General features: G+C 33.8%; 2 protein-coding genes across 2 annotated transcripts; both read left to right on the forward strand.

The window, feature by feature from the left end:
- The first annotated feature begins 1,766 nt into the window (after positions 1–1,766).
- LOC110724763 (GTPase HflX-like) lies at positions 1,767–8,205 on the forward strand. The gene is made up of 13 exons (XM_021904220.1): positions 1,767–2,270; positions 3,333–3,475; positions 3,954–4,070; positions 4,538–4,652; positions 4,738–4,875; positions 5,396–5,491; positions 5,591–5,704; positions 6,047–6,115; positions 6,192–6,262; positions 6,344–6,437; positions 6,719–6,847; positions 6,982–7,071; positions 7,820–8,205. Exons 1-13 carry the CDS (start codon positions 1,866–1,868, stop codon positions 7,913–7,915), a joined length of 1,677 nt encoding a protein of 558 aa, XP_021759912.1. The 5' UTR covers positions 1,767–1,865; the 3' UTR covers positions 7,916–8,205.
- Positions 8,206–10,202: 1,997 nt separating this feature from the next.
- LOC110724764 (peroxidase 9-like) lies at positions 10,203–12,070 on the forward strand. Its single transcript, XM_021904221.1, has 4 exons — positions 10,203–10,711; positions 10,802–10,993; positions 11,125–11,290; positions 11,385–12,070. Exons 1-4 carry the CDS (start codon positions 10,436–10,438, stop codon positions 11,798–11,800), a joined length of 1,050 nt encoding a protein of 349 aa, XP_021759913.1. The 5' UTR covers positions 10,203–10,435; the 3' UTR covers positions 11,801–12,070.
- The last annotated feature ends 1,030 nt before the right edge of the window (positions 12,071–13,100 follow it).

Below are 13,100 nucleotides of genomic sequence, written 5' to 3' on the forward strand. Positions count from 1 at the left end.
TAACTTCAACCTATCAAAATTTGGGGAATTGAGGGTGTTTATTAAGAACTATGCATCTCAAATCCATAGCCTTTTAGGGCCTATTCTCTTCAGCTTAATTTCAATTTAGCTCTAATTAGTTCAGTTTAGTTCAGTTTCTAATTTTCCTCTCTCATAATATTTAGTTCAATTCAGTTCAGTTCAGCTCCAATCAGTTCAATTTAGCTCAACTCAGTTCAGGAAATCAGAAAAGGCCTTTAAATCATATTAAGTGTTGGAGACTACAACTTAGGCTCTTTATTAGATTAGAAGATCAATGAGATGATGTTTTGTTTTATTGGGCTTGAAATGGCCATGCATGGTTTTATGCAGAAGCAAAAGCTACTAGTGTATTCTATCATGTTATTCATGAAGGATATGTTGGCATAAGATATTTTTGAGAAGATTGTATTACAAAAATTGTATTTGAAACAAATTACTTAACAGACCGAGACCAACTCTATCATATGGAGACAAACGAAAAACTACTATTTATACTGGGTAGATTTATCAACTTTAAAAGTTAAAAACTAAGTTAAATTAAGGATTTTTTGTAACTTACCACCCTAAAACTTAACATTTGTTGAAATAACCACTCATTTTTGTTGAAATTAAAAATAACCACCCATATTTTACAAAACTGTAGGTTTTACCACCCCCTACCTATACTCCGGCTAGTTTTCCGAGCATGTGCCCCACAATTTCATTATGAAGAACCCTAATTTTCAATTCAAGTAAAATTGAATGAATCAAACAATGATTACATCATTAAATTCCTAATAAAACACATTACAAACAAAAAATATCGTATAACTTGAATTCTACTTCATTAAAACATTGCAAAATAACTAAAAAAATAAAAATAAAAATTAAGTGCGATCTTCAATTACCTTGCTGTACAAATTGGTGTAAAAAAAAAATTTAAGTGCATTCTTCAAAGGATTCGCTTGTCAATTTGCAAAACTTGGAGTAAAAATTGGTAGAATTTGTGGAAAAAATGATGAATTTTAAGTTTGGGAGTAGTTTGTGAAACAAGGGAGGAAATAAATCGAGAAACAACTTTTATAAAAATAAAAAAAACAGCCGTTATGTGGGGCCCATACTCGAAAAACTGGTCGGAGTATAGGTCGGGTGGTAAAATCTACATTTTTTGTAAAATATGGGTGGTTATTTCAATACATGGTGCATTTTGGGGTGGTAATTTACAAAAAATCCTTAAATTAATAAAGGTCACAAATATTTCAATTTACAAATGAGTTAAACTATTTCGACCTAAAAGCTAAAACCCTAGACAAATTTTGCTTATGTTGATAGGTTGATGAAAATCACTTTGCAATTTATGCTATTTCATCCCAATTTCCTTATCAAATACTCAAATTCATTAATATTTATCTCATACTATATATCCCCTCAATATTAATTGTTTTCCTATAATTGATTTTACTTGAATACTCATAGATTTTAGTCAAGTGAAATTTATGACAAAGAAAATTGGTGGGATCATCTTGTGAGAGTAAAAGTTTTTAATTCTCCATTAAAATTTATGATATGAGACAATCTTTTAAGAACGATCTAAAAAAAAATAGAGAAAAACTTTTAGTGACATAACAATACATAAGTACTACGTATTCCATATAAATATATAATACATCCGTATTTGTTTTTGTTCTTAAAAAATTAGGGTAAAATAGGGAAAAAGCAAATAAAATAAAGATTAATACATAAATCATTTGCTAATTTTATTTCAACCGACCCAAGAGACCAAGACCAAACTCACCAAGTATGAATATCTAAAACACACACAAAAAAAGGTTGCATTATCCATTGCAAAATATAATCAGTAAGAGATGAGTTCAAGCAGCTTCTGTTGGATAATTAGCACCAAAACTTCATCATCATCTTCATCTTCTTTTCAAAATTCTCAATCCCATTATTTGTGCCCACTTCAATTTCAATCCTTCCCATTTCAAAAATCTACTTTAAATTCAAGAAATTACTTAGAATCCCATCAACATAAGAACCCCAAGAATTTAATTTGTGTGAATTCCCTCCAAATTAATCATGGTGTGGATCAGATTCTCTCTCCTGTTACCCCAGATGAACAAGAAACTGGAGAAATTGAGGAGGTAATTAGTGATTTTGAGGATGATTTTGAAGACCCAGTTCCATTTTCTGTTAATGGAGAGAGTAAGAGGGAACAAGAAGAGGCAGAGGAGGAAGAACGTCGCTTTAAGCTCAGAAATGGAAAGGAGGTCATTCCCTTTTCTTATTCTGTTGTTTATTATACTTTTGATTTGATATTTAATTGAATGTTTAAGTTATGAATTTGATGAGTTATTTTTGTCCCTTTAGTTCTTTACATGTTTTTATTTTGAATTGGTTTTTGGAATTAGGGGTGTGGAGTGCTTATTTTTGCAGTGTAACATGTATATAAGGTCTTGGGGTGAAACCCAAGCCCTATTATTGAATCTCGTTTACATTATTGTCCTTTGTAGTTTGTAACGTAACGTAATGGCCATGGACTATTGAACCATAGCTAATGTAAGAATTATGAGTGTTAATATTACCAATTTTATGTAAGTACTAATAGTATGCAACAATGCATCAAGGGTACCATCTGTATGTAGAATTTCTATGGTGATGCATGGCAGAGAACTAGGGATGGGTGTTTAAGGTTTGTTAGTGAGAGGTGGGAGGGGGTTTGGTTATTAGTTTGATGATCAAATTTAGGGTTCATCATAATTCATAATCACCTTTAATAGAACCTCCTAACAAATTAGTAGAAAGCAACTCATAAGAGGAATCGGGGTGATGATGTATTACTCCCTCTGTTTTTAAATACTTGCTCCATTTCTATTTTTTGCACTATTCATTTGTCCTACTTTGGCTAATGTTTGTGATTTATACATAAGGAAAAATATAGTCTTGTGGGTACTTGTTGGAATCATCTCAATGAATAGATTATTAATTTTCAATTGTTAGAATTTATACTTATTGGTAATTAAAGATATAAGTGATCAAAGATTAGCATCGGCATGCGTGTCCAATAGAAATGGAACAAGTATTTAAAACGGAGGGAGAATGATATTATATGCATATATAGCTTTCTGTTGAGGTTGAGCATAGGATCACTTTTTTCTGATGCTTTAGGTGGTTCTGGTTGGTATGTTAACCATGCAGAAAAGAATACCCAACTTGTTGCTAAGCATTTTTTAGTTTGTGTTATACTGTTATTGATTGATTCTTGTCTTATTTATGTGATTGCTTGAGGTTCTTGGGAGAATAAGTTAAGTGGCCTAATATTGTAATGTCAGGTTCTTGCTGAAAAAGCTTATCTTGTGGGTGTGGAGCAAAAAGGTGTTAAAGTGGAATCTTTTGGAATAGAAGAATCTCTGAAAGAGTTGGCTCAGCTAGCTGACACAGCAGGTCTTCAGGTTGTTGGTTCTACTTATCAAAAGTGAGTACATCTTGGGTTTGTCGATTGCATAATGTGGTTACGGCCTAGTTTGGGCACCTTCTTAGGACTGAATAATTAGGTCATTGGAGATTCATATTGTCTGTGCATTCCCTAAACCTTCCAGTCGACATGTTTGTATCTCTGTGTGTGACTGTCAAAGTTAGGGCAGGGTTGGAGGATTGTATAGGGAGTATTGCATCAAATGACAATATAATCATCTGTATTGAAGTTCAAAGCATTGTGGTGAGTTTATTTTGTAGCCGTGGTAACTCCTTGTAAGTGAAAACACTTCTAATTTGAGCCATACTTAGGTTACTAATCCCGATTTGAATGACATATAAGTTTTCATGTACTCATGTGTTCAACTTTTATTTAGTTCACATACATCTTCTATCAAATACATATTTTCTTTACTGTTATTTTGTGAGAACTGCTGGCCTGCAGGTTAAATAACATCAATACCTGCTGTATGAATTAGGCTTGCTGCTCCAAATCCAAGAACATATATTGGCTCAGGCAAGGTTTCTGAGATCAAGAGTGCAATTCATGCATTTGATGTTGAAACAGTGATATTTGATGATGAGCTTTCACCAGGGTAAGAATGAATTTTTTTTATTTAAGGAATTGACAATTGGTGTACGTGTGTTGTCTAGCTATCGACATCTATTCATATAAGTTTACAGTTGATTGTGAGATACATCATATGCATATGAACTTGTAAATTTGCCATTGAAGGTCTCTAAGGAACATGAGGGTACTTATAAATGGTAATAACTAGCAAAAGTATTCTGTCAGAATACTCTTACCTCGTTACTGCATCGATCTCCTAATCTCTGTATATAAGGTTGGATTACTAAGCTACAATGGATGGCACATTTCTAACTTATCTTTACCAATTGTCGGAGTTTATTGAGAGTTGGATTCTTATTGACTTAATTTCTTTCTATTTAAAAAAACATTTGTAATTGTAATATCATGGTGAGAATAAACGTTGTTGGTATTGTGGTCTTTGTAGTTACAGTCTTACAGAGGTACTTGGTCCTGAATGTGAACCTATTGCAGGCAATTGCGTAATTTGGAGAAAGTATTTGGAAAAGATGTTAGAGTCTGTGATAGGACTGCACTTATTCTGGATATTTTCAACCAGAGGGCAGCGACTCATGAAGCTGCTTTACAGGTATATATTTTACTATTCTTAAGTATGAAAAGAAATTATATGGGAATCTGTGCTGATGAGGAAAACTTCAATGCTTCACTCTAAGGTTGCACTGGCTCAAATGGAATATCAATTACCACGGCTGACAAGAATGTGGAGTCATTTAGAACGTCAAGCAGGAGGGAGGGTGAAAGGTATGGGTGAGAAACAAATTGAAGTGGACAAGCGTATTCTACGAGATCAAGTAAGTGGGATTTTAATGACCACTTCTGAAGAGTTTATCTTTTAATGGTTGTGTGAGAGGAACTTCTAGTCTGGCCTTTTGAGTCACTTTTGCCCTTTTGCTTCAAGTAATTAATTTGCAATTCATTTAGTGCAAATAAAAACTGAAAAGATGGCAGTGAATTTTGCGTGTAATTTGGTGTAAATGTTCCACCTAAATGTTCAAGACTTAAAGGTACATTTATTCCCATGACCACCTAGAAGGCTAGAACAACCAATTTCATTCTCCATAGTACCTCCTTTATATAGTAAATTACATGATTATACGATTATAAGTGTATTACTCTTTCTTTCATCTAGCTTTGGATCAGTGGACAAAAATTCCGTTGATGTTTATAACAAGAAAAGGCTTAATAAATTGTCAATGCTTCTTGTTCTTGTTCTTTTTATTCATTTTTTTCACTTCTATCATCTGTTTTGTCTGGATGCTGAGTTGCTAACCATATACTTTAATTTTCTTTCTGGTGATCATTTCCTGGTAGATTGGTGTTCTGAAAAAAGAGCTGGAATCTGTTAGGCGCCATCAAAAGCTGTATCGCAATCGTCGTGTTTCAGTGCCTATTCCAGTTGTATCTTTAGTAAGTTGATGCTTACCTTGAAACAATTGTATTAGTATTTAATTCTGAATATCTCTGTTCAGTGATAATGATGAAACTTGCATTTATTGAAAAACTAAGGTAGGATATACAAATGCTGGAAAGAGTACGTTGTTAAATCAATTGACTGGTGCAAACGTGCTTGCCGAGGATCGATTGTTTGCTACACTTGATCCAACAACCAGAAGGGTGCAGGTGAGTGTGTTAGATCTAGGGATTTTCCCTTCCCATTTATCTTCTTCTTTTATCTGAGCAAAAAATGTCAATTAGAAGTTTGCACGTTTACTAATTATCTAAATTCAGCATATTGTAGTTTGGTTAGTTTACTTCATGTCACTACCAAAGTTGCAATGAACATCAAGTCCTCATTTTTTTTCAGTTGTTTGAAGATGGAAAACTCTAGCTAAATAGTTTTCTTGAGATAATTATTTCAGAAAAAGTGCATTGTTTAGAGCTTATTGCGGTTTTTAGTGAATGAAAGTGAAATCTTATCTTATGTTGACTTTCTGTGATGTAATATCCTTTTCTTGTTTTTAGATGAAGAATGGGAAGGAGTTTCTCTTAACTGATACTGTCGGATTCATTCAAAAGCTACCAACTACGCTGGTAAATCCTCTTCCAGCAGTGTGATGTATTTGAACTTTGGTTAGTTTGATTAAATTCTCTAAGCTGTTTGTTGCAGGTTGCTGCCTTCAGAGCCACATTGGAGGAAATATCTGAATCATCACTTCTAGTGCATGTGGTGGACATTAGGTATTAACTATTAATTGACACTCAGGTTTGGATTTAATTCGTCTTTCCCTCATCATCTCATTCGGATGCTTCTGATTTCAGTCACCCTTTAGCCGAGCAACAAATTGATGCTGTGGATAAAGTTCTGTCAGAATTGGATGTGTCACTAATTCCGATGTTAATTATTTGGAACAAGGTATTGATTGAGATAAGCACTTTAGAATCCGAAAATATGCTGCAAATTTCTCTTCTCAAGTCCATATATCCTTAGGAGAGATGCAGCGATCTAAATTATTGTTATAGAACATTCTTAATGAAAGGCTGTCAGTAACATACTAGCCTCCTAATATATTCATATGAACCAATACAGTTTGAACTTTCCATTTCATAATTACTAGCTTGAAGTTTTATTTCTAAGAAGGTGAATGTAATCTTAGGCTCTATTTGCAGTATAACTTAATTTACTGCTCATGTCAGGTTGATAAGGTGAGTGATCCAGAGAAAATTAAGGCAGAAGCAAAGAGACGAGGCAATGTTGTCTGTTTATCTGCTTTGAATGGTGATGGACTTGATGAATTTTGCAACGCCATTCAGGAAAAGCTGAAGGTAGCTTCTATATCTATACTGTGTAATGCCAATGCATGCTATCATACCTTCTAATTCTGATTCCAAAATATATGTACTAAGTTCTATTCACAACTTCAATGCTTTGCTTTAACCAGATCGTATTTCTGTGACAGGATTCTATGGTGTGGGTTGAAGCACTGGTTCCTTTTGACAAAGGAGAACTTCTCAGTAGCATACATCAAATTGGAATGGTAGAAAGAACTGTGAGTTAATCTCTCCTTTGCCTCTAACCGGGATTGGTTAGTTGGTGTTCTTTTTTTTTTTTTTTTTTTTTTTTTTCTTTTTTTTTTGGTGTGTGTGTGTGCGCGCGCGCATTTCAGATAGAAATTTCCTAAACCAGTTGCAAGATTTACATCCCAACTTACCTAAATAATACTATGTATATTAACTGGTGGTTGCTGTAAAATTTGGCTATTTGAAATAACACTATGAATTGAACTGGACATTCCTTGTTACACATATTGTCCTGCAATCTTGAGCAGAGTTGTTGAAATTGACACGTTTATTAATACATGATTCGAATCACCCTCACCCATTCTAACCTGTACCTCATAACACATTGTCTATGGTTTGATTTGAATCTAAAATTAACCCAACCCGAAAAATAATTTGTAATTTCATAATAAGCTATGACCATAGTCCTGAACCAACCCAAGTTTGAACCAAATGATGCATTGCTTGAATGTTTGTGGAACCAAGTTTGATCCAAATGACTTGTTTGCCACCCATGCTTGAATGTTTGAGTCTGTATGAACTGCTTAATCATCCATTTTAAACTTTTTTTTCCTGGGAAGTTACCATATATGCTGCTCAACAACCGTGTCTCCTGTCGATGCATGTATATAACTGAATCATTTCCTTCTCTTATTTTACCAACTGTTAACATCAGATTCAAAGTAAACAAATGCTGTTCAAGAGTCACAATCTCTTATACATGCCCTCTACTTTCAGGATTATACAGAGAATGGAACATTGGTCAAAGCACATGTACCACTTCGCTTAGCAAGACTCCTTACACCGATGAGACAATTGGTTGCATCACTTTAGATTCAGCAAATACACGGCCTGCCAGATTGTACACAATGATTTCAGGAATATTTTGTTAAACAGAAGCTGTGAATACTGTGATGCTACATTTCGACACTTTAGATCAAGACTCAAGAGCTTGTGTATCTTACTATCTGTACATAGTTCATCTGTAGTGTACATAATACCATACAATCACGCTTCTAATCAATACTAAGCCAACTGTTAGTAACTAATCCCTCTCAAAACTGTCGCTGGCTCGTGCACAAATCTCTCACATTATTATTACTGAATCATACCTTTTTAACCAACTTTGGTCCCCCCTTAGACTTTGTTGCTCTATTATTGTTTGTATTATTAAGTGGTTCTTGTATGTTTTGCTGCATGATATCACTTGGTAACTCTGGAGAATCAAAGATTGTTGTTGAATAACGCGCACTAGAAGTTTACTTGTGAAGCAAATTTCAACGATCAGTTACTTGTGAAAGCTTTTGTGGGATTTTGCTATGCTATTTAGATAATCTAGCCATGTGAGATGACATACATGGGGTTGAAAACTTGAAAGTTGTTAACACTTGACTGAGAAGTGATACCCTGTACATGTGTAAATTGTCCGCGAGGGCACAAAAGTAAATTCGTACTCCATATGACTTAATTGAATTTCTGGCGTATACTACATATTATTTCTTGATCCTCTCATAAATATTTTTTTTGGATCCGCCACTACTTCATTAGTCCATATCGTGCCCATTATGATGTATACAATTTCTTATACTTGACTTTTTCTAACCAATTGTTTTGCTCCCTTGATTAAAGGCTATGCATGCATTATATGATTAGCTTGTTTCGTGTAAAGTTGCTGCTTTATCATGCACGTATAGTAGCAATTGACTTTCCAACTCTTAACATTCAACAAGTTTCATCCTTTTAGTTTGGCTCAAAAGAGGAAGAATGACGAGTTTTCCTTTCAAATCTCTTGTAAAGATTGAGCATGATGCATGAGTAATGCTAATAACTAATAAGCTTCTCAACCTAATACACACCACAACTCGGTTGGCTTCTCTATAACATTGCATGAAGAAAACCTCCCAATCTGGTAAATTGATCAACTTCACTCAATGATTAATTTATGCGAACACACTCCTCGATATAGCTACTTGCTAGTATTGAATATGGACTATATGGTAATACAAATCTCTTCATTTCCTAAAAACAACCCAAATTAAATGCAACCGTCTTGGATTGAGTTAAAAATACTTCCATATGTTGACAATATTGTGAAGCTATATGGAATTATATCCCGTATCTTCATATTTAACCATTAACCCAAGACCTTAGTGATCGAACTTGATGAATTATGATTCTATATGGTTGTCTTTGGCTAAACTAAGATCAAAGTTCAAAAGTAGTAGCCTCATAATCAGTTCACTAATCACATCACTAGAGCAGGTGAAAGTAGTCCACTAATTATGCAATAATCAAGCAATCATTATCTTATCCTAACATTCCAGCTACTACTTTATAAATTTATAGCCTAGAATATTGAGCTAACCCAATAATAGGCTACTTTTTACTTAATTTGTGTTGTCATTTATTTTAAAGAAGATTATGTTGCCTTAACTCTAAAGCAATTTATTCTGTTACATTTTTTTTTTCATAGGTATTCTGTTACATGCAACTCCCTAATTATTATTGCTGCAATGAAAACAAACTATTTGCACTTTTAAAAACGCGGAAATGACTTTACAAATAAAATAAAAATAATAAAGTCAAAAGCTTTTTTAGGGTCTTTTGTTCTTATAATTTGCTTCTTACTACTTGAAGGGCTCATATAATTATCTTATGTGCATAACCCTCATCACATAATGACATAATTTGTAGTTTTATAATCGACATAGAAAATATGAATCAATCATCGCCTTACTACACTGAAAACAATTTGACCCTATCAAATTTATCAACACGTGTACAATAAAAAGATGTCCGAAAAAATTATCACCTCTCGGTTGAAAATATGAATCTTTCATGTCACAAACTGAACTAAATTAAAAAAAAATCTCATGTAATATAAAGGATAAAAACATATTGAATGCAATTATTTTGAAGGATATTCTTGTAATTCATGTTATTAAGGGGCTTGAAACCAAACTAATCCCTAACAAAGAAATTACATACTACTATACTAGTAATCTAGGCAAGTTAAACTAAATTAATTAAGCAAAGAGAAAAGGTTAGGAAATTGGAATCAAAGATACTAACTTTAGTGTATAATTTATATAATGTCGTAATACTTCCAAAAATGTTTCCTAGAGCAGGTAAAACTAGAGCACTAACATTAGTACCCTAAATGGAGCAGAGGAACCACTTTGATATAGTCATATAAACAAAGTCATGTATCAAATTAGGAAATCTTGAGTTTAGTGGTTAGTTGTTTCTTCATAAATTTCACCACATTTTTAGTCTATAAATATCAACCAACTTTGTACCCTTAGAATCAACAATTCCAAACTCAAAAATCTTAGTAGAGTTTGATCAACACTTATGGCTACAAAAATGCACCTAGTGTTTTTGGCTTTCCTTTCATTGATACCGCCTTTTATGGTTGCTCAAGCAGACCCGGGTTATAGCTATGGGTACGGCTTTGGATGGGGTAGTGGTGGTGGGAACGACTATAGCTCGTTGTCTCCGTACTTCTATGACTTCTCTTGCCCTCAAGCTAACAACATTATTGCTTCGGTCTTAGAGAATGCTGTTGCACAAGACCCTCGGATGGCTGCTTCTTTGCTTAGGCTTCATTTTCATGACTGCTTTGTTCAGGTTTTTACATTTTTTTTTGTTGGTTAATAAGTTATTTTTTGTAGTGTATGATCGATGTAAGTAATATGGTTGTGAACTTGTTTACTACAGGGGTGTGATGCTTCTATACTGCTAGATGATAGCGCGACATTTGTAAGTGAGAAAAAGGCTAAACCAAATCTTAATTCCTTGAGAGGTTTTACTGTCATTGATGAAATTAAAGCCAGGTTAGAAGAAGCATGCCCTGAAACTGTCTCTTGTGCTGATATCTTGGCCTTGGTAGCTCGCGCCGCCAGTGTCTTGGTAAGCCCCTTCCTTGTAAAATTAACAGTACAAACAATATGCCTTAGAACAAGCTAAATGTACCTTTTAAGTTCATATGGTATGTTATATTTCATGAACTTATAAAAAAATAATCGACTTTGGATCAACAGAGTGGAGGACCTAATTGGGAAGTCCCATTAGGAAGAAGGGACTCAAAAGCAGCAAATATGCTACTTGCAAATGCAACAATTCCTCCTCCTATTCTTACAGCCCAAAAGCTTATTGCATCATTTCAACAACAAGGCCTAGATGAAGTTGATCTTGTCGCGCTCTCAGGTAAGAGCTTCACATCTACAAATAATCATACTCCCTCTGTCCACAGATAATCTTCACAGTTACTTAAAATTTGGTCTCCTCTTAAATTCACTAGGAGCACATACTATTGGGGTGGCGAGGTGTACAAGTTTTAAGCAAAGGTTGTATAGCCAAAATGGTAACAATCAACAACCAGATTTGAGCCTCGAAAAGGCTTACTTAAATGAATTGAAGTCAGTTTGTCCTTCATCAGGGGGTGACAACAACATAACTCCATTGGATTATGCATCTCCAAAGACCTTTGATAACACTTACTATAAACTCATCTTGGGAGGCAGGGGACTTTTGTTTACAGATCAACAACTTTATTCAGGAAATTACGCGAATTTAGCTCAATTGGTCAAGTCTTATGCTGAAGATGAAGGGTTGTTCTTTGATCAATTTGCTAAGTCCATGGTTAAGATGGGAAAGATTAGCCCTCTCTTAGGGTCTAATGGTGAAGTTAGGAAGTATTGTCGTCGCCCTAATTAATTCATTTAAGTACTTTACCTCTTTAAGTAGGATGATTATTGGGTTTAATTTGTGATTTATTGGGTTCTTGTCAAGTTGTGAATCCGTACTAAGGTTTGATTATTCATGTTCGATTTAATTTTAAAAATTGTTGTTAATTTGTAAGGTTGATGTTAGTTGCAATCCTTGTAATAATGAAATTCTTATGCAAAATAGTAAGGGTTGATTTAAGGGAGATATGCATTGTACTGTGTTATAAGATTTATGCAATTGATCAATTATAACTTCTTCAATTCTTCTCTCTAGTATAATAGCTTTAATTTATAAATACAAAATATTATGTTATACTTATAATTACTTTATTACTCGTAATTTAATATCACGGTTACTTTAATAAATTAAATTAATTGTCTCTTTGTTTTATAATGAAAAATCACCTTCTTCTAATATTTATACAGGTTTTATAGAAACATTGACTTACTATTAATCAAGTACTAATGACCCCGTTTTAAGGGTAACGAGGAATAATTCTATCTGTTTAGGGATTGCTTCCTTACAAAAATGGGTAGATAAAGAAAAACGTCCTTTTAGCATAAACAAGATAATGCTTTAATAGCGGATATATGAAGTCTAATTAACACGTGCAATTAAAACATAAAACCTCCATTAAATGTCTTTAGTTATTTACAACTCCGTAATTTACTAGTATCAAGATACACACGCAAGGAGTGGGTCGGAAGTATACCATATTAATAATATTCACTTTTTAATTTTATTATTAAGATATTTGAATTTCACTCTAGCTATTACTCGTACGTTATTCGGCATGTATGTATTAGCAATTTGAATATTTGACTAACTACTCCTGTACCAATAAATCATCTTAATTTATTCCATATACTTTGTTTTATAATGTACTATACTTTATGTACATTGGCATTGCTCATTCCTTAATCCTTGCAGCTAAAAATAATGGTCGTCACATATTAATAATAGTCACACTCACATTTATATATCAGACAATTTCTTATGGTGATTCATGTGAGTCAATTTTAAATCATTTGAAACTCAAGCCTTATTGTTTGCGGAGTAATGTTTATTGTTTCGGGGTTTTCTGATGTCTTGCGGGAGAGTTACAATTCCGAGACTGGAACCGGACGCCTGTACCTGCAAAATAACGGAGACTCCTGGGAGCTCCGCCTCCAACGGTCAAGTTAGTACTTGATTAAGGAGTAATAAGTGCGGAAATTAAAGGGGGGAGATCTGGTTCCTCTAGGGGAGGAGTGATCAATGTGTTTAGACTTCTCTAGGTGAGAGTCAT

Source organism: Chenopodium quinoa, unplaced genomic scaffold (genome assembly GCF_001683475.1).
Source record: "Chenopodium quinoa cultivar QQ74 unplaced genomic scaffold, ASM168347v1, whole genome shotgun sequence".
Classification (NCBI taxonomy): Eukaryota; Viridiplantae; Streptophyta; class Magnoliopsida; order Caryophyllales; family Amaranthaceae; genus Chenopodium; species Chenopodium quinoa.